The 25,526-nt window shown below is 43.8% G+C and overlaps 2 protein-coding genes across 3 annotated transcripts in view; both read right to left on the reverse strand.

The window, feature by feature from the left end:
• Positions 1-2,816: 2,816 nt before the first annotated feature.
• LOC118909354 (nucleoside diphosphate kinase B) overlaps positions 2,817-25,526 on the reverse strand; it is a 181,318-nt gene continuing 158,608 nt past the window's right edge. The window contains exons 2-6 of one of the 2 annotated variants that reach the window (XM_057501342.1): positions 6,223-6,274; positions 5,760-5,889; positions 4,686-4,787; positions 3,830-3,942; positions 2,817-3,069 (exon numbers count right to left, since the gene is read on the reverse strand). In XM_057501342.1, coding sequence (XP_057357325.1) covers positions 2,952-3,069; positions 3,830-3,942; positions 4,686-4,787; positions 5,760-5,876 — 450 coding nt within the window. In that variant the 5' untranslated portion in view covers positions 5,877-5,889; positions 6,223-6,274 and the 3' untranslated portion in view covers positions 2,817-2,951. Of the gene's footprint in view, positions 3,070-3,829; positions 3,943-4,685; positions 4,788-5,759; positions 5,890-6,028; positions 6,203-6,222; positions 6,275-25,526 lie in introns of those variants that run through there. The other variant, XM_036879754.2, reaches the window with a different exon arrangement.
• Positions 8,992-14,961, reverse strand: NME1 (NME/NM23 nucleoside diphosphate kinase 1). Its single transcript, XM_036879752.2, has 5 exons — positions 14,805-14,961; positions 13,135-13,264; positions 10,883-10,984; positions 9,753-9,865; positions 8,992-9,308 (listed from the first exon to the last, which is right to left on the reverse strand). Exons 2-5 carry the CDS (start codon positions 13,258-13,260, stop codon positions 9,191-9,193), a joined length of 459 nt encoding a protein of 152 aa, XP_036735647.1. The 5' UTR covers positions 13,261-13,264; positions 14,805-14,961; the 3' UTR covers positions 8,992-9,190.

Raw genomic sequence — 25,526 nt, forward strand, 5'->3', positions numbered from 1 at the left:
AATACACTTTGGTCTTTAAGGAGTTTCCATTTTTATTCAAAACATTGAGTTGATCCTGTAAGTAATCAAAGGCCCCTATGAAAGTCAGATTAGCTCCTTCTCACAGAACCTAGCATCTAATAAGGTAAATCAAGCACTTGAGTGAAGAAGAATTTATTACTAGCTGACAAGGGAGGAGAATACAGGTGGATATATGGCCCTGTTTGTTACTTGAGCCAGGATTTCACAGAGAGGGAGAAGGCAAAAACCATAGCAGGCAGAGGTAAGTGTGGACCACTAGTGGGGAAATTAAAACCCTTTAGCTAGAACATAGTGTTTCAGGGCTGGCATGCTTCTTAGAGGACTTCTTTTCTTAGTTCCATTAACTTCAGCAGCCAAATTCATAGGAGGTAAATGAATTATCCCAGTTAGCTCTTGCTGTTTACATTAAGAAGGAATGCAAAGATGCCCTCCTTTACCATCAGCTGACTTCTTAAGAAAATTATTCATCTTTTACTGTGAAAGCAGTTCGTAGACAATCTAAGGATATATGGTAGTAAGAAGATGGATTGGGTCTCTTCAGGGGTCAATTTCATCACACTTAAAAATATTAACGCATTCCAAGAAAAAGTAGAACCTAATTTCTGCCCTGCTTTTTACATTAAATGGATTGAATGGTTGCGCTAGTAAATTGGAATTCCTAGGTTGGCTCCCATGAACTTTGATAGCACAGCTGATCCATGAAAAATGCAGGGATAAGCACCAAGCCACACACAGTTGAAAATCCACAATTTTGACCCCCAAAAAACTTAACCACTGTAATAGCCTGTTGACTGAAAGCCTTAGCAGTAACATAAGTTGATTAACACATAGTTTATGTTGATACATATTATACACTGTATTATTAAAAATGAGGCTACAGAAAAAATCTCAAATTGTCACAACTATCCAAAAATTTTCCAATATATTGAAAAAAACCCATGTATAAGTGGACCTGTGCAGTTCAAATCCATGTTGCTCAAGAGTCAACTATATATATATTATTTAAGCCATTACATGCCTCTTGGTAAATTAGTTTCCTAGTGCGCTTTACGCCCAGAAAGTTTTAAGAGTGGCAAGTCTTTCATGGAAACAAGTTAACATTTTAGCCCTGTGTTGTTTATCCAGCCTTGTGAAATAGAACAGCAAACCCATTTCCTTCTACAGACTCTTACTGAGGCTAGGGTAACCCTTTTTGGCTTTTTAAGAAATCCAAGCTTTACAAGCAGGCCAAAATAGGGCTTGGCTATTGCTAGCAAGTACTTGCATGTTCAGCAAAAAAGCTTTATTGAAAGTATAAAAGGTTCCAAATGAGCTGCCTGCTACCACACATATAGCTGGCATAGGATCAGATCCAAAACCCCACCTTACTTCCAAGGCAGTGTGTCTACATCTTCACCCTAGTCTGCCCTTGCTAACTCACTTCCACCAAATTAAGTCCTAACGTCCATGCCCTTAATCTCAGCTCTCACCACATCAAATCTGGTTTCACTTAACCTCCAAACTCAACTTTCTTGTGTCACTTGAGAAAATATATAAAGGCGGTAAATCATAGTGGCTAAGAGCATGGAGTCTGAAGCCAGTTACTTGCCTTGGAACCTGACTACTTGTTTCATAATTTGGCTCAGTTTCCTCAGTTATAAAATGGTATACCAGTACTAGCCTCCTAAGAGTTGTGAAGATTAAATGAATTCGTGTATGTAGAGTTCTTGGAACAGCCCTGGCATAGAACGAACCCTAACTGAACTGCTGCTAATCCAAGTACCTCAGCCAGTGTGCATAGGGATCCCAGGGTTGGGCAAGCAGAGGGATGGGGAGAGGGGTCCCAATTCAGTCAGATCCTCAGGCCTACCCCAGTATCTAATTTTAATAGTCAAACTTCATGTTGTGAAAGTATATAGCATACATAAACATAGATTAAATTTGAAATTGAAAAATAATTTAGAATGTTAAAATTTGTCAGTTGTTGAAACTAGAATCTGACACTTGTATCAAGCTGTCGTGTTTATGTCAATGTCTTAGAGCAGTATGTATTTTTAAAATGCAGTCTTTTATATGAAAGTGGCATATAGAACTGTTTCCTAACAGAAAATAGCTATTCATAAACCATGTATTTCTGTAATCTCCACTTTTTAAGCCAGACTTCAGGTGATAGTGATATTCAAATTGAGAGGTGTTATCTGGCATTATTTTACAACTGTGCCAATTCAGCAAAAGTAACCTTAAAAACAGGCAGTATTAATTTTGTAACTAGTCACTGCTTCTAGCCCAGGAACAGGCATGATTGATATGCCAGGAAAGAGTAATGAAGAGGGGAGTATGGTTGTGGGGACTACTTGTGTCCCAGCTATGGGCCAGGCACTAGGTTAACTGCTTTGTACACATTATTTCATTTAATGCTGCATTGCAGTGGTATTCTCATTTTACATGTCTTTAGGCTTCCATTTCCTCATAGTAAAATTTGCCCAATTTGCAGTCTACAAAGATGTAAATCTGGATGACTTGATTAATCTGTTTTACTCTATCTGAAGTTTCAACAAATTGTACAATCACTAAAGTGGTTGGGATATTATACTATTTCCTTATCAGTTTCCTTAGATAAACAACCAGTGCCACACTTGTCCTTTTCAGCCTCACTACTTTCCTTCCTAGCATCTGGAAGTATACCCAGCTATGGAGAAGGATCAGATCATTCTTCCATAAAAAGCAGGATTAGTCAATTCTGGATGATGCTCTGACAATCAGGGAACCAAGTCACTTCTTCCAGCTTAGTATCAAGTAAGCACAGGAGGCCGCAGCCAGTTTCCAAAGGCTTTATTGGTAAATATGCTTTAGAAAAGATCGATACTATTGCTTCCAAATCAGTGGAATGAAGAGCTGTGTCCAAGGACACATCAAGTGGAGCCAAAGGAGACTGATGCCTTGTCCACCTCTTATTCATAGATCCAATCAAAAGAACAAGACTTGTAGTCAACCAATTCTTCAGGCTTAAACCACAGGCTGATTTCTTTCTCAGCACTTTTTACTGAATCACTGCCATGAATGATGTTCCTAAGAAAGAGAACAATTCTAGTTACCACATTTTCTGTTTAATAGATAAAGCAAAAGACAGACATTGCAGACCTTTTCAACCCAACTGCTACCTGCAGCTGGAGAGGAACCCCCAAAGTATTTCCTCTGAAAAACAACCATTAAACTGTAAAAGAATTTGACCAACAGCATCCTTTGGTTCACCTTTCTTCTTCCAAGTTTTCAATACAGTCTTGTAGCCCAAGATTGCTATGCAATAAAACAATCCTCAAACTTTGAAAAATACAGGACTAGCCAGACCAAAACCCAAACTAGATGTGAAATATTCATCAAGAGCCACTTTCGCTGCTGCATTTTCTTACAACAACCAATTTTCAAAACCCAACCAAAACATTCATACTTATTAACAAACCCTTTATTCCATTTGAAACTTAGAACTCAAGTTCTTGTATAGATTTTGTACAGGTGAAGGGACCAAAAGATTAAGTGCCACACCCGCGGACACAGTGCCACAAAGAGCAGAACAGTGGCTGGAGCCCTTCCTTTCCCTGTGCTCCAAGCTTTCTGCTGTGTCACGCAGGACCTACCACATGCAGCTCCCTTGTGCAATGTCTTGGTTAAAATTTTAAGTGGCCTAGTGAAGTGACTATGTAAGAAATTTTTCATCCAATGGTAATTACCACCTATTTTTAAAGTTCAAATGTTTCCAAAATTGGGATACACCAAAAATGTTTTAGGCCCCCATTTAAGTGGCATAGAGGAAAAGTCATCAGCGACTTACCTGCCAACTTGAATGCAGAAGTCCCCACGAATGGTGCCAGGCTGAGAATCTGCTGGATTGGTCTCCCCAAGCATCACTCGCCCAGTCTTCACTACATTAAGCCCCTCCCAGACCTTGACAGGAGGGAAAAGGAATTGTGTTACATCTACCATTAGGAACAAACATTTAGCCCTATTGAATAGCACACATCTATCCAACCAGTGACATGATTATCAGCTAACCCCAGCAGACAGTAAGGGCCTATATAAAATACTCCATACTCCATCCCATGCATTGCAAGGAGACAGAGAAAAAGTCTACTGGTTGAACCTGTGAACTAACAAGACCAGAGAATCTTTATGCAGCCACAAACACAAAGAAATAGTGATGAAAGGGTAGAGGAGAGAGATCAAACTGGAATAAGATCATTGGGAAGAGCATCCCAGATGGCTGTTAGCACAGGAAATGGCGAAGACTGATGTGAAAGCAGAAAGTGTATTCCAGGGAAGGGCAAAAGAACAGGTCATCCCCAGGAAACAAGAAATAGGTCTACTTTCGCACCAATTTCAGTGCCTTTCTAAAGTACCCTCTACTTCTCTTCATTCCCAACTGGACATCAATGCCACAGAAAGAAACAGACTGCTTCACTTCTAGCACACAATTACAAAGGCCAGATTCCCCTCTCTTTTTCCCCGCAAGCTCCTAGTTTCTCTGTGATGTGTGTTTCTCTGTCTGTTACTGGCATGTTCCATTTGTAAATCACAGAATTTGGAGATGGGAGGATGTCTAAGAAAGGGATATACAGGCATTGAGCAAGCCTTGTTACAGATCAGCCCTTATTGGCCTTGGTTCCCCCTTATTCCCAGCAAGCACTTACCATGGCCACAACGGGCCCTGAGTTCATGTACTTCACCAGCCCAGGGAAGAATGGGCGGTCTTTCAGGTCCATGTAGTGCTGCCGCAGGAGTTCCTCAGAGGCCTGGCATTGAAGAGGAGGTACCAGTTAGGAAGTAAACTGCAAAGACTCAAATATGGCTCCATCCCATCCTCGGGACCCACATTAACATGGCAGGTTCTCTGACAGTCAGGTTACCTATTTTAGCCCATATTCATAAGGTGTATATTTAAAAAAAATCCAAACCATGAAACTGATGTTATTTTAGCAAAAAGATTGTTCTGATCATGAAGACACCTTCTTAATAACAATGATGTTGTGGGTGCTATAATCCTAATAAGCAGATGGTTTGAGGATCTAGATTTAGATAGCGTTGGCTGCAAGTGAAAGAAATACGCCATAGAGGTCACATCAAAGTCCTCTCGCCCATTTACAACGCCCTTTTAAACATTTCTGATGTTAACCGAGAACGTTGTCCTTCTCACTGATGAATCGGTTAAGTTTCAGTAGTTATTTATTACTTGAGGTCCAGATCTGTGCCGCAAATACTACGTGGAAAATACTGTTAACTGGCCTCCAAAGGGAGTCTGCAGAGAACTGCAGAGGAAGGGACCCCTCACTGAAACCTCAATCATCTCAGAGCTGCAAGCTGAGCACTAAAGGATTCCAAGCCTTCGTTTCGGGCCTGTGCAGAAGCCGCGAGGACCGGGGCAGAGGGCTGGAGGGCGGATGTCCTTCATTCCCTGCTGCCCCGCGGCGACGGCCGGGCAGGTGGCAGCCCTCGGTCCCACGCAGCCGCGGGCAGGAGGCCAGCCCCGGGGCAGGAGTCACGTTACCTCCGCTTAACCTTCCCAAGGACGTCTGTCCTCCGGGCAAGGAAAGGGTCAGCGGGCCAGAGCGCACCGGGGAGAAGGCACAGGGCAAAGGGGTTCGCGCAGGGACGAAATAGCAAAGCAGGGCTCCGAGTCGTTAAAGACCCGAGGACGAGCGGCTGCCGGGCCGGAAAATCCCCGCGGACCGTGCTGCTGCGGCGGAAGGGGGCAGGTCACGCGTTACCCGAAGGAACTTCATGGCCACGAGGCGGAATCCCTTCTGCTCGAAGCGCTTGATGATCTCCCCCACCAGGCAGCGCTGCACGCCGTCCGGCTTGATGGCGATGAAGGTGCGCTCCATGCGGGCCGCGGTCCTGCGGGTGGGAGGGCCGGTCAGCGCCCGGCTGGCGCGCGTACACAAGCCGCGCTGGTCCCCGACCGCCGCCCGGAGCCCACGGGGGCGCCCGCCGGCCGCACCCGCGCCTCCCCACCCCGAGACTCGCCGGCCCTCACCGCGCGCCGCCCCGCGGGGACACGTGGCTTCCCGGGCGCCGCCGCCCGTCGGCAGTGCCCAAATGCCCGCAGAGGGGACGAGGCAGGAGTCACGGGGCAGCGCTGGGCCTGCGGACCGCGTGGGGCGCGTGCGGACGGGGCCGGGCCGGTGCGGGGGCCCGAGGCGGAGCAGGGGGAGGCGCCCGGCGCCTTACCGGGAAGCTGGCGGGCGGGCGGCGGCGGAGCTGCGCGGCGGGGCCGGAGCCGGAGACACCCGTGGAGGAGGGGCGCGCGGTGACCACACCCCGGGGCGCCGGGCGCCCAACCCGCGAGGCCGGACGCAGCCCGGGGACTCTGTCCACGCCCCGGCCCGCGGAGGAAGCGAGTGGGGGCTCCTTGGGCAGGAAGCGGCTCCTTGACCGCCTGGTTGTGCCACGAGTAGAGCTACGCACCTCCCAGTTCAGCTCCGCTCTGCAGCACCCTATCGCACACACACGGAGGGAAACCTGCTGCTGCTCCTCATCGCCGCCGCACATCTGCTTTCACCATCCACCAGAGTGCAGAGTTAAGCTTTCTTTCCTCCCTCTCCTGCACCCACAAGTCCTTATCCTTCCTGCCTGCGAAATCCAGTTTTCGCTTCCCTCTGTTTGAGACCTTATTCAAGCCCTCCAACGCCCTCATCCAAACTGGCAACTTTCCAACGCCTCAACCTTACCTCTTCCCGCACGGAGCTTCCCCAGCGCCCTCTCCAAACACAGCCATCTGACTGTCCTGCTTTGATGACAGGGCCCTGCCATTCCATGCCTTGGCAAGACACCCGTGCTTCTGCGGTGTGCCCTATGCGCTCCTGCCTGTCTCCCCACTGCTCTACCTTTCCAGCTCCAATTAGCTGCCCTGTTCCCACCCTGAGATGCACAATTGTGCAGTTTATCCAGTTCAGCCAGAGACACAGCCTTGACAAAATTCTAGAATCTCCTGGAGATCAGGTGTCTTCTGTTTGCAGACAATTCCCACCTCCTCTCCCCACCCTTTGCTGGCGCCCCTCTCCATAGGGGAGTCAGTGAACTCCTCCTCTCAGCACTGAGACCTGCCCAGCCGTGCTTATGCTCAAATGGTCAGAGCAAGTGTCCACCTCTCCTCAGAAGGTGAACCGACCAAGGGAATCATGCATCATCACCCTAGTGTCCCTAGTACTGCAGTGAAACCTGCTTGATGATAATCCAGCCCTCTATTGCACCTCGTTGGCCTTTCCAAAATTCCAATTACAGAGCATTAATCCAGTGCTCATTCTGGATCGGGGACACAGAATGTTCCTTTTGGCCTCAAGCTGAAGCACCCTCTTATTTGGGCTTCCTTTATAGAATTACCAAATGTCACTCTAAAATTCTGGCAGTTTCACTGCCCCTTTCTCTGGAGGGTTGTCTGCCCCTGGTCCAGTCACTAACCCCTCCTTGTGGTGCAGTCTACCACCTTTCACCTCTCCTTTCCTTCCTGGGAACGCTGCCCTTCCCTGGGGAAGGTATAACCCTCCTGCCTCACTACACACATATTCATTCCCCCGAAGTCCTGATACTCTACCCCCTAAAACAAACAGGCCACGCTTTGTGTGAAAAAAATGCATTCAGTTTTCAGCTGCCCCCAAAAAAGATACTTCCTCCAGTGCAGAGAACCTTCCACGATGTATATGTACATCAAATCATCATGTTGTACACATTAAGTGTCTTACAGTTTTGTTTAGGATACCTCAATAAAGCTGAAAACAAATGGCAGCCCCATCTCAACTCTCCTCGCCACCTCCTCCTGAGGAAGTCCTTTCCCTTCTATTGCCTCTACCAAAGCCAGGTGAACAGGGAAAAATACCAAGAAAGAAAACCCAAAGTTTGTGGCAAAAACCAACAATCGTCCTCCAATACCAGTTCAAACTTTCTCCCTTCTCCTATCTGGGCACAAGTTTGCCCATAGATAACATTTTCTAGTTTCTCTTGCAGCCAAATAGAACTACATGCCTAAGTTCTGGCCACTGAGAAGTGGAGGGACCTGAAGGACGTAACTTCAGGGTTGTACCCTTAAGAGGAAGGGATCACCTTCCAACTCCCTTCCCAGAATGCCAGAAGGTGGACAAAGGAGTGGCGATCCATCTTGGATTGGTTAGAAGGAACTGATTCCCTGAACAACCACAAGGATCCGAGCCTTACCACCATCACGACCCTTACTTTCCTGCTTTGACTGTTTTTTTCAGTACTGAGGATTATAATTGACAAATAAAATTTGCTTGTACTAGGTTTAGAACTTGATTTTGATAAGCATGTATATTGGGAAAAGATCACCAAATCAAGCTAATTAACGAGTCTATCACTTCACATAGTTCACAACTTTTCTTTTTTTGGCAGTGGAGGTGGAGTTATCAACACTTATCTCTACATTTTGCCAATTTCAAGTATAGAATACACTTTTGTTAACTATAGTCACTGTAGTGTATGTTAGATCTCCAGCTTGAACTTTTATTAAATAAGAGTAAATTTTCATCTCGTGTTTGTTAAAGCAACCGAATCAATATCCTAACAAATTAAAGCTACTTACAAGATTTCTCTTGCTTCTTTTGAAACCCCTAGGACCCAGGCCCATCATCCACATAGCTTTTCTATTTTGGGATAATTACTACTTCTCCCACTCTCCCACCCACTGAGTCCCTGAGAACTTCTCAAGAGCCAGAAGAATACCTTTTATTACCCATGAAGCCGCTGTGCCAGTGCAGTCTTGGCAACCTAGCATATACTTGATAGATGCCTGCTGACTGGCTCAGTGCCACGAGTGGATGGGACGCAGGGGAGAAGAGAGGGACAGGCAAAGGTGTGTGTGTGTGTGTGTGTGTGTGTGTGACCCCTCAAGCCAATAAAAACATAAAATATTTACACTCTCTATTACCTCAGGTTATCAGAGTATATGAAAAAGAAAAAAATACACAAAGTAACCAACTCGATGAATCCTATGTTGCGATGAAACATTTTAATCTGATGGTAGCACATAACACTGTACAGGGAGCACTCACAGCTCCAAAAGTTGCCCTCCAGGTTATGAGGAAGTTCTCAGAAATAACTAGACTTGCTGTATCCTGTCCCTGTCCCTCCCTGTCCCTGGGATGGAGGACAGGGAGCGGGAAATGTACGGTGGGATGCCTCCGTGTCACTCGTAGATCCAGCTCTGCGCACAGCTCCTGTAATCTACCAGCTCCTCGGGGCGAAACCACAAGCCAATCTCCTTCTCCGCACTCTCCACAGAATCACTGCCATGGATAATGTTCCTGGAAGGGGAAAGAGACGACCCCATTACCAAGACTAGGATTCAACTGCCCTCTGAGAAGCACCCATGGTTCCTATGCCAGAGAGCCACTGCAGCAGAAAAAAACAAAGCTCCACACACATCAGTCTGTGACAAAAGAGAACACCTATGCCTGCCGTGAATGTATGGCTGAAGAACACCCTGCCCACGGCCAGCCCTCCTAGTAGTAGTGATACAAGCAGTGAGACCAGCAAGAACTCTGCCAGCAAAGTGTGTTGGACCAGGTTCTACCCTCCCAAGAGAGGCAAAACCACAATTTTAGTGACCAAAGAGGGAGAAAAACAATGAACTCTGATTTTTAAATTGATCTTCATAGGGTATCGTGTCCATCCCCAGCCTCCAGAACCCAAATTCTTGTGGCACCTAACTCAGATTTTCGAAAAGGGTAAAAAGCACCAACTCCCACCTGCCAACTTGGATGCAAAAGTCCCCACGGATGGTCCCAGGCTTGGAGTCCGCAGGATTGGTCTCTCCGAGCATCACTCGGCCTGTCTTCACAACGTTCAGCCCTTCCCAGACCTCCAAGGACAAAAGAAAACATGGTCAAGGAAGAAAACTAATCTCAGAAGAAAATCTGAAAACAAAGAATTCAGGGAAAAAAAGGCCCTCTTCAGGGGGTATATGATAATATTCATTCCCTGAATAAATACTGGGAATACCGGTCTCTCTGCCCCGACTTGTGCTTTCTACAATCCATTCTTGACACCGAAGCCAGAGTGGCCCTTTGAAAATGCCCAGTGTAAGACCTTCCATAGCTTCTCAGCACTCAAGAAGTACAGGGCCAACACAGCCCTACCTGATCTGGCCCCTCCCCAAGCCTCTGAACTCATCTCCAGCAACCTTCTCTTTTACCCACTAGGCTTCATACACTCCAACCTTCTTCCTGTACTTCAAAAAGTCCTCACTCTGGGTCCTTTGCACATGTGATTTTCTTGGTTGATAATACTCTTCATTGTGATTTTGTGCATAGCTGGCTCCTTGTTCTCATTCAGATCTCAGCTTGAAAATCATGTTCCTTGACCACCCAAACCAAAGTGGCCACTTGCTATTATACCATTCTATTTCATTTCTGGGTATATCACTAAGCATTAACTGATATATATATATATATAGTTTGGTTTCTTTATGTTCTGCCCATTTTCCCCTTTCAAGATGTGTAGGCAAGGAAAGCTACGATGAAAGCAGGTACCTATTTTGTCTAATTCATGACTATATCCCCAATGTCCAGAAAAGAGCCTGGCACAATGATGACAACCACTCTATATTTGGAGAATTATTGCAGTAAGCCAGTGACAATCTCCCTGCCCTCCAGAAGCTTCCAGTCAGGAGACCTCTCCCAGTTTCTCCCAGCTATCAATCTTCAGCAGAAAAATTTACCTTGTCTTTGGCTGGTCAGAGCCCCAAGTCAGATCCTAACTGTCCAATCCTCACAGCCCCAGGTTCCTCTGCATTGGTGAGGACTAGCAGCAGAGGCAGGAACCACAGCACTCACCTTGGGGAGTCATTCACATCAACATCCCACACATACACACTCACCATGGCAACCACTGGCCCTGAGTGCATGTATTTCACCAGGCCGGAAAAGAATGGACGGTCCTTCAGGTCAATGTAGTGTTGCTTCAGGAGGTCTTCAGAAGCCTATTCGATGGGACAGAGAATGAGAATTGGTCCCAAAACTATCTAAGAACCAGCAATCTCATTATTTCCCACTCACCCATCCTGCTGTTTAAAACGTGAGCTCTTAGCTTACTGATTCTGTAATAACCCAATTCATTCTCAACACTGCCAGGAGGGAGCAGTGACAGGCACTTAAAAGAGCTTCAGCTTTGTACCAATTTCCCCCCTATTGGCTTTGGCTGAGCAGAGTAAAACCATAGAACATTAGGACTGGACCTAGACAGGGAAACTAACAACACAATGAATTTCCATTCCCAGAGCAAGCCTCATCTAAAATGTTAGAGGGAAGTGAAAGAGGTGGTCTTGTCATTCCATGATAAGCACACTGAACCAGGGCATTCCCAGGGCCTTCACATTTGGTCAGAAGGTAAAGGTTCAGTGTGGTGACCATGTGATTTCCCACAGGCATTTACAAACCACCCAAAAGTACATTACATCTAGCAATAAATAATTTTGCTGAGAATGAGTTAGAATCTTTCCTGTTGCAAGGCTGGCATATGGCAACAAGTCAAATGAGCTAGAGCAAACTGCCTGCTTAGCAATTCTAACTCCCTCAGCTGTGTCCTATGCCACTGCAACACCCTTGGTGCAGGTCTAACAAGGACGCTTTGTTTTTACCACTTCTGTAGTACTGCACTGTATAAGCATATTGCACACTTCAGTAATACACATAAGGGGGGAGATCTGCTGCCAAAAAGCACACCTAGAACATCTTATCCTTTGGCCCCAGGTTGACTGTCACTTCCCAAAGTAAGACTACAAGCCATGTGATCACTCCAGGTTAGCAATCCACCCTCACCCCATTTCTTTCAATCCAAATGGAAAACATGGAGAAGTAGTCTCCTAACACACTGACTGGACTTTCCCTTACCAGAACCCTCTTCACCCTATTAATGGGTTCTGATTATCTTTAATCTGCAAAACAGATCACAGACCTCAAGCTTTCCCCTCACCTCTCTCCTCCACACCAGAGTTAAATAACCCTGTAGCCTCATGGCTGCTATCCCTCCTCCCATTCTTCACCAAGCCCACATCCTTAATAGGAACTCAGTGGAAAGGCAAAAATGTACACACTTAGGGTGAAAATCCCAGCTGCCTGACTGTGTGCCTTCAGGCACATTACTTAATCTCTCTAAGCCTCAGAGTCCTCGTCAGGGACAACCACAGGAACAGGATTAAGTACCTTTCTGGGTTGTCATGAGAGCTAGATGAGAAAACACATGTGCCCAGCACATAGTAGATGCCTAGTCAACTAGTCTTTCCCTTTACTTTGCCTTTAAAACCCAATTTAATATACAAAGTCTCTGGAAAGCATTGTTTGTCCAACACCTGGCTCTAACCATTCTATCACGTTCTCCCATCACTGTTAATATCACTCTATGTCTTTTTGTATTAAAGGATTTTTTCTAAAACATCACATAGGAGCTAAATTGCAAATCAAACTAAATTTAAAATGCACCAGGAGAGTCCAAAGTTAACTCTTTCAACAGGAAAAAAAGATTTTCCGCTAATTTACTGACTTTGAGAATTTGAATTCTCATTTCCCAGGTCTGTTTGAAGAAGGGCTCTTGGCCAGCTGATCCTTGCATTTTTAAAAATATCACTTTGTAGGTGTCTTGAAAGTGTGTCTGCTCTCTGCTGTTTCAAGTGGGCCCCCAAAGAGCAAAATGACATTTTTCCCCCCACACGTCTCAGTGGTGCCCAAAATATCCTAGACAGTAAAGGGATGGTAAATAATGATGAATGAGCTCTTTGCTGAAAAAAACCTGCCTCATAGTGGAGGTGGCAGGAAATTATTTGCTCAGGAAGCTCAAGACCAAGAGTTCAAACATTCCCAGGGCTTTGAGTCAGAAATCACAGTGCTGTAATTAATATGTGAGTAACTCTACATTACTCAGGGAAAAGGGAGACTATTTTTGAAAGTCCTAAATAACTTATTTGTTCCAAGACTCTGCCACAATGCTAGACCAACCAAGGAGCTTCCAGGTTTCAGGGCATTTGTGTTCACCTGCATGAAGAAGTCTGAAAAAGGGGAGAGGAGAAACATAGAGGCCAACCCACTGCATTCCCCTGTAATATGAAAACAAGTAGGAAGACTTAAGTCAACTTACGTGCATCAATTTCATAGCAACAAGGCGGAATCCCTTCTGCTCAAAACGCCTGATGATCGCTCCCACAAGGCTGCGCTGGACCCCATCAGGCTTGATGGCAATAAAGGTGCGCTCACTGTTGGCCATGGTCCTGGGGACAGTCAGGTAGCAGGACGAAAAACAGCACTGAGAATCCTGCCTACATCATTATCCTTCTCAAGCAGATTATCCCAGAAAGCTGGCATAAACCTGTGAAGTCTTTCATAATGTACATATAACTGTCAAATCACTTACACCTGAAACTAATGTATTGTATATCAACTATACTTTAATTTTTTTAAAAATCTTCATGGAATAAAAAGATCCTTTTTTTGTGATAAATAAATAAATCTGTCGTGATGACTCCAAGTCTCTCTAGTCAAAACACAATTCCTCCTCAGGCTGCTCATCTATGAACTAATATCCATCATCTATGAACTAATAAGGGCCCAAAAGCAAGGGCTATAATTTCTATCCCATTTCCTTTAATAAGCTTCTACTAAGCATCTACTGTGTACCCAATACCGTGGCAGAAGTAGGTGATGCAAAAAAAAAAAAAAAAAGACATTATCTTTCTCAATTACCCATACGCTGGAAACTACACGGATAATGTGAAAGTGATGTCTGGTACAATGCAGTATGAAAGTCGATTTAACCTACTGCCACAATCATGGTATTAGAATTGAAGGGGTTTTAGAGATTATTTCATTATAATCCTCTTCATTTTACAAATGAGGAAAAAGATCCAGAGCACCAGAATGAGGATTAATATCCGTATTTCCCAATTCTATGCAATTTATGCTACATCATAAGATGTAATGAATATTCTGACTGACCAATAAATGGTGGATTGCGGGACAACCAGAGCCATTAGTAATATCTGATATGACACATCACGCTGGAAGGCAGCCTAGCGAGTGTCTATTTCAGACCCTTCCTTTTATACAGAGAAGATTGGGCTTATGACCTGCTCTGTCTCCACAAGAGGAAAAGGGAGGAGGACCCCTCACCTTGCATCCTCCTGTGCAAGTTAACCTCTTATAGCACCTTAACAACATATTTGAATTCTGCGTTTGTGTGTGTCTCTCCACTGGTCTGCAGCCAGCATACATGGTCAGCTGCCTCCTATGTCCGTCTTTGGTACCTAGCCACAGGGACTAACACTCAAGAGCAAAGATGTCTTAAATGATAATCGCCCTGACCTCCAAGAAAAAGAGACAAAGCCCAAGGACTGGTGGAGAAATCCCGATGGAAAATCGAGATAAGCATCGATTCCCCAGGGGGGATAAATGGGACTAAAGAGCCACGAATAGTCCCTATAAATGTCCTCCACACCCACCCTGACACGCACACCTGTCATTCATTCAGCAAACGCTTGCTGAGTGCCAGCTCTGTGCCCAGCACGACACTCAACAGAGACAAATAAGGCACAACCCCTGATGTAGAGACCTGATGGGAAGGGTAGACACCGACAAAGGCGAGTCCACGCGGCATGAGACCTGCGCTGACTGTTTTGCACCTATCCACAGGCGCTCCCCCACCTCCCTTCCCATCCGATCCCCCTCGCCATCTCAGAGAAACTCATCTGACGTCTTCACGTCCCTCCTCCCCCGGACCCACCCTTTCCTTGTGGAACCCCGAACCCCTCTCACCCTTCCAGCGGCTTAAGCTTCAACTCCGCCTGCTGCTGCCGGCACCGGAAACGAGCCTGGGCCCCACGTGGCTCCCGGCACTCGCACGCGCGGAACACTTCTGCCACCCTCAGCTACCGGAGGGCCCATTTGGCAGAACACCACTCGCCCACGCTTCCTCCTGAGTCGGGTGTTACTCCAGGAAGCAACTTTCCACTGTTCAAATTCCGGCACTACTTTTTCAGGCTCTTCCGGCAGGCTACCTTCCCCGCAACCCCACCCGCCGAGGTTCTGTGACTTACTTCCTTCGTTCTCAAGTAAATGGACTTCCCGAGAGATGGCGCTCACACTTTGCATGAAGTCTCAGCGAACGCGTAGGGGTAGACACGTCTCGCTCGCTTTATTTACTCAGTCTTTCCAGCTTGTCAAGCAGTAAATTATTTATTGAGTACCTCCTGTGTGCCAGGCACTGGCCCAGACCCTGGCGGTGTAGCAAGAAAGCTCTCTCGGAGTTTCTGGTCGGTGGGAGTGGGGCAAACAAGTGAGCAAATTAATATGTAATGTATCGCATCATGTAAGTGCTGTTAAGAAAGAGCAAGGGGGAAAGATTGAAAAAGTAAACTACTTTAAAAGGTATGGTTGGGAAAATCTGTGAGGAAGTGACAATAAAATGGACCGGGGTGAAGTGAGGGGGCAAGTCCACTGATTATCTGAGGGCCGAGTATTACTGTGTGAATCAAGTGATAGTAAAGGTCTTTAGGGAGGATGTGGGAAGCCGCATATCCGACACGCGTAAAAAATCATTCTGACTGCTGTTAGGAGGACTAAATGGGGCTAAGATACGAAGTGGAAGTCAGGAGCCTTTTCTACAAATGGTGCTAGAGGAATTGGACATTTACAGGCAAAAAATAAAATAAAATCTACCCAAACCTCCTACCTTAAATAAAAATTCAGTCAAAATGGATAACAGATTTAACTATAAAACGTAAAACCATAAAACGTTTAGAAAAAAAAATCCTAAGGACCAAGAGCTAGGCAGAGTTTTTAGGCTTGCAACCAAAAGCACAATCCATAAAAGACTAAAGTTGATAAATTGGACTTTATTGAAATAAAAATTTTTTGCTCCTTGAAAGACACAGAGAAGAGAATTGAAAAACAGGCTACACGGTAAGAGAAAATATTTGGAAACCATATATCCAACATAAGCCTTTTATCTAGAATACATAAAGAATTCTCACAACTCAAGTTACAAAAAAAAATCCAACTAGAAAACGAGCAAAGACAAGAATAGACATTTCACCAGAGAGGCTATACAGATGGCAAATAAACACATGAAAGGATGCTCAACATCATTAGCTTTAGGAAAATGCAAATTAAAACCACAGTGAAATATCTCTACACACTGGTCATTAATGGGTAAAATAAAAAATAGTGACAATACCAAATGCTGTTGAGGAGGTGGAAAAACTAGATCCACTCATACACTGCTGGTGAGAATGTAAAACGATACACCCACTCAGGGATTTTGGCAGTTTCTTATAAAACTAAACATGTGCTTAGCATATTGTTGCCAGGCAGCTGTGTGTGGGGAGGTCTATCCCTGCACACTAAGTGGAACCTCAACCAGTTGGGGGTACATTCTGACTCTGATCAAGAAAGAATTCACAAACTGGTCAGAGGAGTGTATAGGCAAGGAAAGAATTCATTAAAACAAGAGTAGAAGTGGATGGCAGCAGCTTTGCAGGCAGTAGAGAGCAAGGAAGAGCAGAGGGAGGAAAGGAAAGTCTATTGAACTCTTGCTCCTCATAGGGCATCCAGTGTCTGCTTAAATCTGCATGGCATGAAAACTAAGCCCCTACAACCCCAGAATTTGAGGGAGCTGCAGAGCACTGGATGGAGTGAGATGTTCTGAGAACGTCCCCAAAGCAAAGAAAGGAGATTTTTCAGGCAGGCTACTAAAGAGCATCATTCTACAGCTACAGTCCTGTTAGGGTCACACAGGTGATGGTACTTGAAAGCCCAAATCAGAAATCCTAGTAGCCCTTCTGAAGTAGAACAGAGAAAGTGAAGACTTGTGCTTAAGTCTAGAAAATTGAAATAACAAAGTAACAAAACACTTACCACTGGAAAAAGGGGTCTCTTACCAACCTCTCAAGAGGCATGGGAGAACACAGAGACAGACAAAACACAGTTAAGTTGAGAAGCAAGAAGTCTTTACTTAAGGCAAAGTACACTCTCGAAGAAAAAGGGGTGCAGGCAGGCTCAAAGAGGAGAGCACTTAAAGCTTAGGATTTGTGTCTTTTAAGGATTTCAAGAATGGGGCAAAGAGCCCAGGCATGGTCGGGGGAGGGACGTAGACTTGACATGTGGACTCACAATGTCTACTCTGGTGAGAGACATTATGTCACCATCCATAGTCAGTCCTCTAGATATTCTGTAAGAGAAACTTAACACAAAGAATTTATTGATTCTATTCTTCTCTAAGGTAGTGGTGACCCTCAAGCTGTGGGGCACACTATTTAGGACTGTTTGCCCAGCCCCAAGATAGGGTTGGTTCCTGGCTAAATACCATAAACTATGTTAGGAATATTACCTCCTAACTCCCTGCTTTTTAAAGTGGAATCTTAGCCTTAAGATGGAGTCCCTCCTGTTCTTACTATACTATTTATATCTTGGCATTTTTTTATCATAGGCAGGAAAAATTAATCATGATGCTTGTCCCATGTCCCTGCTCTACCTCAACATGACCCAGCAATTGCACTGTTGGGTGTTTATTCCTAAGAAATTAAGACTTCTGTTCACACAAAAACTTGTTCACAAATATTCATGCTAGCTTTATTTCTAGCCAAAACTGGAAATTATCCAAATGTTCATCAGATGAATGCTTAAACTATGGTACTTCCGTACCATGGAAGATTACTCAACATAAAAAAAGAAAAGAACTGATACATATACAGCAACTTCGCTAGATCCCAAGGGAATTACGCTGAGTGAAAAAAAGCCAATCGCAAAAAATTACATGCTATATTATTACATTTATACAACATTATTGAAATAACAAAATTATATATAGAGAGAATAGATTAGTGGTTGCCAGGAGTTAAGGATGGGGGAGAGGACATGGGTGTGTTCCGTTGGTGAAGAAGAAACTTCTTTTACCCCTTGAGGTTCTTCTAGCTGGCCTAAGAATTAAATTGACATGAGATAGATTAACAGGAGAAAAAAACAAAGTTTAATTACATACATATCGGGGAAGCCATAGACATGGGTTCCAAAGACAGGGACAATGGGTATATTTGTTTTCCTGAACCAGGGAGAAGGGGTAGGTGTATGAGACTTCAAAGGAAAAGGGAAGTAATTCACAGGAATATGAAGAGGGTAAATGTTTGATAAACAAGACATTTGATGGGCTACACAGAAACAGCGAGACAGACAGGAATTTTAACAGACTTAGCCTCATCCCTCCCTGTCTACCACACCTGGCTCACATTATAATACAGCTCTCTGCGGTGACAGGTCTCCTCCGGGAGTAGCTCCTCCATCTAAATTCTTCTGGCACATTGTGGGGTGAGGGATGGTATTGATGCCGGGGTTCTTGTTTGCAGAGTCGAAGAATGAGCTTTACAAACAGCCAAGGTAGGAGAGCGAGGTACAGGCTTTTATTTAGAGATAAAGTGAAGGGACAGAGCTCCCGGCTCACGCCAGGAGGGGACAAGAGAGTTCGTAGTGGTGCGTTGTCTAGGGAGTTTTATAGGCAGTTGAGGATTTTTCGAGAACATGAAAAAACTTAGGGGTGGGGACTTGTTAAGTGGTCCCTGAACATTAAAAATTAACTTAACTGTAAGGAATTTCCTGCTTTGATTTCTCTCTGGGACGCCGGCGCCTTAGTCTGGGAGCATATCAAAAGGCTGCCTACCCAGCCCCCAAGGTGGGCTGAGGTATTGTCTATTTGCTAAAGAATCTTGCCTCTTGAACTTCCTGGGTGTTAAAATGCAATCTTATCTTTAAGATGGAATTCTTCCTGCCTTTTACCATGCCATCTACAGCTGGGTCTGCATGCTAAGTTGCTCAGTTTGCAAAATCACTTCATCAGATCTGAAGGAGAAAGACAGCACATAGGCCTAGGCCTTTTAGTATGCTAAAGAGAACCTTACACATGATTATAAATGGTTAGCATAATAAAACACGTACTACTCTTCTTTATCTGGGGAACATTAACTGATTTTACTGAAGAATGATTCTAGAGCTCAATGTTTAACATAGAGTTTTAGCAGGGGGGTTTCCTTGTATGTAGTTACATTGCTCTGACTGCAAATATCCTGCCCTGCCCCCTCCAGAGGCCCTCACCCTAGCCCTCACCCTGCTCTGACTACATGGTCCCTGTCACAGTATCAAAGTATCTTCCTGGGTCTTTTGGGACTTGATGGTTTTCAGTTCAAAATAACTTGCATGTTACAATGGCACATCTTGGGGTGGCCTCCCCTTGGTCCCTACAGGGCTACTGTGCTAGTGCTTCTAAATCCTCTGTGTGCAAATGAATCACCTGGGGATTTGTTAAAACAAAAATTCTGGGTCAGTAGGTCTGGAATGGAGCCTGAGAGTTCAATGATTCTAATGCTGTTGATTGATAAACTCTACAAGACCATGTTCTAGAGCCAGGTTATTTTAAATTGATGATTTAAGCTTTAGTAGGTCGGGAGGGTCTTGCCCAGGTAGATGCTGGAGAGGGAGTGTGGGTAGTAGAAATGAGGAAGGTATCATCTCTTCCAGGAAACTATCCTAATTATATGACTCACCCTAACCTTCCTTTCTCAACCCTACACACAACCTTCCAGGTTTCCACAGGTAAATGTTTCTGCAAACCAAATCAGAAAACAGTAAGAATTTAAAACTAAAAGTAATCTTAATGAGTATATAGACCAATCCCCTCTCCAGAAACCCTAGCAAGAAGTGTCAGTTTCTGAGTTTCTGCTCGTAACCTCCAAGAATGGGAATTCATTACCTCAGACACCATCCCCTTGGTTAAAAAAAAAAAAAAGCTCTGTGCTAATTGAATATATTTACCCCCCAACATTTAATGAATTGCACTAATGATATAAACTGTTGTGGTGAGAGGACTGGTTCCTGGGCTGCCTTGATAGCATAGGGGAAGATTTTAGAAAGGAGTTAGGATCTGGATACACAGAAAGAAGATTGTACATAGGTAAGTCTGTAGATGTTGAGAGATCAGAAAAATAACAAAAGCAAGGATGCAAGCAGGGAAAAGCAGAAGTGTCTAATAAAATGATTAGACACTCCCAACAGAGTGCTATAACAGAACAGTGGAAGATAAGACCACCAGGTTAGTGACAAGCTTTGAATGCTAGTCTTAAGACACTGGGATCGTCCACTGTAGTTATGGAAAGTCAATGAAGCTTTGGGAATAGGATACTTACATGAGAAACATCTTTAAATTCTAGAACTCAAAAAAACTTTCAAGGCCGTCTAATTCACTCACTTTACAGAGTTACAGAGATGATGCAATTTATTCCAGATTACACTGTTGCGTGGGGAGAGCTAGGTTTTAGAGAGTGAAGAATCTAGCTGTAATCTGGAGGGTACATTGCACAGGAGAGGCTAGAAGCAGAGACCCATTAGGAGGATGCTGACATCATCAATAATCAAGGTACGAGGATTAAAGTAGTCAAAGGAAAGATTATAATAGAATTCCTAGGATAAATTGACAAGAGTTGGGAATTGATTAGATGTGATTAACAAGAGACAGCATTGATAGTGCTTAAGAGCATGGGGCTGTTTTCAAAAGATGTGGAGGTGGTTCTTGGCCTAGCCACTTATTAGTTATGTGACCTTGGACAAGTTCTTCAACATTGCTAAGGCTCAGTTTCTATTATTTGCTAAATGGAAGTAACAATAGTCACTGCATCATAAGACCATTGTGAGAATTATATAAAGTAATCCAACAAAAATTTAACATGGTGTCTGGCACATAGTAAATAATAAATGTCAGCTGTTTGGGTTTCTTTTTTAATAGCTATGTGACAGAATTTTATACCTAAGAAACTGAGACAATAATGATATTAAGAGAGATAGGGAAGACCAGAGGAAGCTAGCCAGAGGAAAATGAGCTTGGTATAATGCTGTACCTGAAGGAGGGTGATAAGGAGAGAAAGCATGCAGTAATCAATTGAAGACACTTACCTGGGGGTCAGAAGACATACTAGGCCTAAGGAGAGACAGTGGGGATTAGCTATGTAAAGGTAATCTGTAGATATTAAAAGGTATTTTAAAAGGAGTGGTCATTACCATTCCTTTGTTACACAAAAATTAATAAAATAGCCAACATTTATTAAAAGATTGCTCTGTGCCAGACACAAAGTGCTTTATTATAGTAATCTGCACAACTACTTAATGAAGTAAATACTACATTATCCTCATTTTTTAGGTGGGGAAACTGAGGCTTACAGATAGTGAGTAACTTGTTCAGACAGCTAGAAGTAGATCCAGGACTTAAAGCCAATGCGTGCAGCACCAGAGCCTAGGGTCTAAATCACATGTGTGGTTCTTTGTTATTTAAAAGGCTTTATTCCTAGGTCTCATTTCTGTGGAGGCATCACTATGGGGTGCAAAGAAGTAATTTGAGACCAACAAGACAGCTAGCTAGCTTTGCTGTACAGTGCAAAGAATAGAATTGATTCAGGTGACTGTCCTGTTATTAATGATTTAAGGAATCAGAGCAACTAATGCATTATGCCCACATGTGAGAAACAGAAAAGCATCTTGGGATGCAGGGCAAAGAGAGAACATTCATAGCACTAACTGGGAATGAGCCCCCAGGGAATCTTCACTGCCCATAATCAAGAATGAATTATGAACCTTCTCACCTTTGCCTCCAGAGTCAAATTGTAAATCAAACAGCAGAATCATTTGGTGAAGGTAATTGCCTCTGTTTCACAAAAACTACTCATAGGTCATCTGTCTGCTTCTGGCTTTAGAATATGGATAGGGAAACTACTTCTTCAGTCTTCTGAGGGAGGGAGGAGAATTTTAGGGGAAACTTGCCTTTCTTGCTGATTGGGGATGGAAGTCATGAGAGACTCCTCACAGTCTGGTACACCAACTGTATGCAGCATTCTAATTCCAATTCCGATTTTACACATGGGGAAACTGAGGCACAGGGAGATCAAACAATTTACCCAAGGCCACAAAACTAGTTAAGTGGCAGAAACTGGCTGTGAATCCACCTTACTCTTGCTCCAGAGCTTAACTACCATACTCTGCACCATAGACTATGTCCTCAGAAATCATAGACTCCCCGGACCCAGGTAAGATCTTTAGGATCACAGTGCAACCCAAATTGTATCAGTCATCTTTTTTCTTTCTATTCAACTATATTGCCTTCCTTTGACAACCGCCCCCCCGCCCATTCTGATCAGAATGAGCATTAGTGCCATGCTTTTGTTTTCAATATGCATTGTTTTTAGTGTTTTGTTTATGTGTTTTCTGCTCTTGCATATGAGTAATGATGTTAATACCATTCATCTTTTCTCCTTAAACTCCTTAATGCCATTTATTTTTACATTCTCTTACAAGCCTCTACTTTCTAAACTTAGATACATCAAAGCCTTTAGCAAAAACATGTACCGTTTACTCCTCACAGTCTCTTTACTTGTCTTGACCCTTGTCTAGCCTTTCAGGTTAAATCTCTCAGTGGAAGGATTACTGTGGCTGAAGAAGCTCAACAGTCAGCAGTGATTTAGCATTAATCTCCCTCTTGCTTTCATGTGGTTTGACTCTCCAGGACCCCTACCAGGAGTGTCTGACATGTGCTGCTGTTTTTTGTCTTTACTGATGATGATTATGATACTACACTGGTCAGCATGTCTTGCTCTCCTCCCTTCAACCTCTCCAGATTGGGGCTACATGTAACATAATCTGTAATTTCTCTAATACTATGATTGTAGTGCTTTTTGTAACAGTCAGGATAGGCTAGGTTGTGGTGTAGAAAAAAATTCAACCCCCAAGACTCAGTGGCTGAATGTCTTAATCCATTCAGGCTGCTATAACTAAAATACCATAGACTAGCCTATAAACAATAAACATTTCTTTCTCACTGTTCTGGAGACTGGGAAGTCCAAGATAGATCACGGTGCTGACAGATTCAGTGTCTGGTGAGAATGTTGATAGGGGCCTTCTTGCTATTACCTTGCATTATGGTAGCACAAGGGATCTCTCCAAGGAAGGCTTTCTTGTAAGGACATTAATCCCATTCATTAGGGTTCCACCTTTATGATCTAATCACCCCTCAAAAACTCTATCTCCTATGCAATCACCTGGGAAGTTAGGATTTCAACATATGAATTTTGGAGGAATTGGAAACTTTCAGTCCATCACACTGAACAAAACCAAACTTTCTTGTTTATCCAAATTTGATTCAGGATTGGCACCTTTGCAGTTATCTCCCCTCCTATAGTGACTCTGGGAGCCCAGTGTTTTCCAGCGTGCAGTTCTACCATCTCAGTACAAAGCCTATGTGCACTCTAACAGAGTAGAGAAAGCTGGAGAGTCACACAGTAGCTCTTAAAGGGTTGGTTTAGCCAGGAGATGATGCCTATCACTGCTCCTTCCAGACCATTGACCAGAACTAGAACTAGTCAGATGGCCCTGTGTCACTCTAAAGGAGTGAGGAAATACAGGGGAGCACACAGCATTCTGTGAGCGGGAAATGTTTTTGCCTTGTTATTAATGTATCGTACACTGCAATCTTGTCTCTTCCTTTTCTAGTCTAGTCAGAGCCCATCTACTTGTACCTTAGACTTTAACCTCTACCACCAATTATACTTTAATCCAATTCATGTTCTTTAGTGTGTTTATCTCCTGCCAGATGACCCTGCCCCTGCCCTTCCACTGGCCTGCCTAACATCTGTAATGTTTCCCCTTGATCCCCATGCCCAGTTTTGCATCTAGTCATGTTCCAGGAGCTACCCAGTCGAGAGTGGTCTGGAAAGACCCCCTAAGCTTTCTGCAGTTAAAATTGAAGTCATTAAGAGCAGGAAACACTTTCTCTGAAGCGGGGTGAAGAGAGAGAGACAGGAAACACTGACCGGATAAAAGCAGGTTGAACAAACCCTCTGGAAGCCAGGTCCAGGGGCCACCCCTGGTCCACTGTCTCCCTAGGAGAGTTTGATACAGGTCAGACAAAAAGACCTCTCAGGAAGAGCCCCAGTGCTCTCTGGTAGAAATGTGTCTTCCTTTTCCACAGTCCACTCATGTTCTGATCAGAATGAGCATTAGTGCCATGCTCTTGTTCTTAATTAACCTCACTATAAGAGTAATACTTAAAGAAACTTAAAAGAAAGATTAATCCTACCATCCTAATAATTACTGTTTGCATACTTTTTTCCAATATCTTTTCCTTTAGGCATCTTGGGTTCTCCAGCTGGGACCCTATACATTAGACTTGCCAAAGACAGATTAACAAAAGAAAAACAAACAGGAGTTTATGTGCATATCGCATGTGATGATCAACACCAAAAAAGTGATTAGAATTTGGGCTTGCATACCATCTTAGGCTAAACAAAAGAAACGGGGTTTTGCCCTCCCAGGCAGAGGAGACAAGCTATGGAAAGATGACCTGAAGAACTATGGTAAACATGTTGTTTGGTAAGGTTTGTTATGCAGATTTAAGTGAGTGCATTCTCCATTAATAAGAGTTGTTAAGAGTCCTTCTCTAACTGGTAAGGGGGAGGGAAATTTTCTTTACAAAAGGAAAACGTGTGCCCTCTTTTTAGAGCTTTTCCTGAGTCTGCTGGTTCTCAATGGCCGTTAACTCAAAACAATCCTACACCAAAGGGGCATTATTTGGGGTGGTATATTCTGGTACCCTTATAGTTTATCTTTATATATTTGCTTATCTTTATATGTTTGTAAACATACCACTAGCAAACAAGTATTTCTTTTTAAAGGGATGTATCACTCAGAAGAGAACACATAAAGTGAATGACTTGGTCATTTATATTTAAGTAAGAATTCGCTTGGATAGCCATTTTTTGTTTTTTGTTTTACTTTAACAACTAGTTGGGATCAGGACACTACAAGTCAGGTACAGAAGATGTAACAGGAGAGCTGGTGGGACTGTGGATACACAGTAGCATAGACATGCTGTGTGTGATTTTGAAACAGTGACCCGTGGTAAGGAGAGATGTCTATAGGAAAGGGAAATGGGCTGCTTGTCTCTTTGCTAATAATTCTATAAGAATAATCTTAACTAACATTTATTGAACACTTAGGTGCCAGGCACTATTTTAGGGGCTTTATGTTTATTATTTCACAAACTTTCAGAACAACCCTATGAGATAAGTACTCTTATTCTCAACCTCATTTGACAGAGGAGGAAACTGAGGTACAGAAAGTAACTTGCCCGAGGCAGCACCGCTAATAAGGGGCAGAAGCACAATTCAGACCCCAGAAGCTAACTCCAGACCCCTTGTACTCTCAGTCACTGTTCTTTATTGTTTCATGCTTGGCTGAGATTTTGAATTTTAACATTTTTATAAAGCAGTAAAAAATACACCCCTCTGAGTTCACTTCTGCTAATCTGATAGTGAACGACAGAATGTGATTTCCTTTCATGCAACATTTACATTACATTAAAATGGAACATCAGCACAGGACATGTCCTCTTCTTCTAGACCTATGGGCTTATGTCAAATGCATGGTATTATTTGGCTTTTGACTTAGGAGTTT

Source organism: Manis pentadactyla, chromosome 4 (assembly GCF_030020395.1).
Source record: "Manis pentadactyla isolate mManPen7 chromosome 4, mManPen7.hap1, whole genome shotgun sequence".
Classification (NCBI taxonomy): domain Eukaryota; kingdom Metazoa; phylum Chordata; class Mammalia; order Pholidota; family Manidae; genus Manis; species Manis pentadactyla.

Excerpts from the sequence above, each read along its gene's own strand:
- NME1 (XM_036879752.2), bottom strand. The coding sequence starts at position 13,260 with ATGGCCAACAGTGAGCGCACCTTTATTGCCATCAAGCCTGATGGGGTC. Across the intron at positions 9,866-10,882 it reads CAGGGCCAGTGGTTGCCATG|GTCTGGGAAGGGCTGAACGT; the intron begins GTGAGTGTGTAT and ends TTGTCCTTGGAG. Across the intron at positions 9,309-9,752 it reads TTTTGCATCCAAGTTGGCAG|GAACATTATCCATGGCAGTG; the intron begins GTGGGAGTTGGT and ends TTCCCCTTCCAG.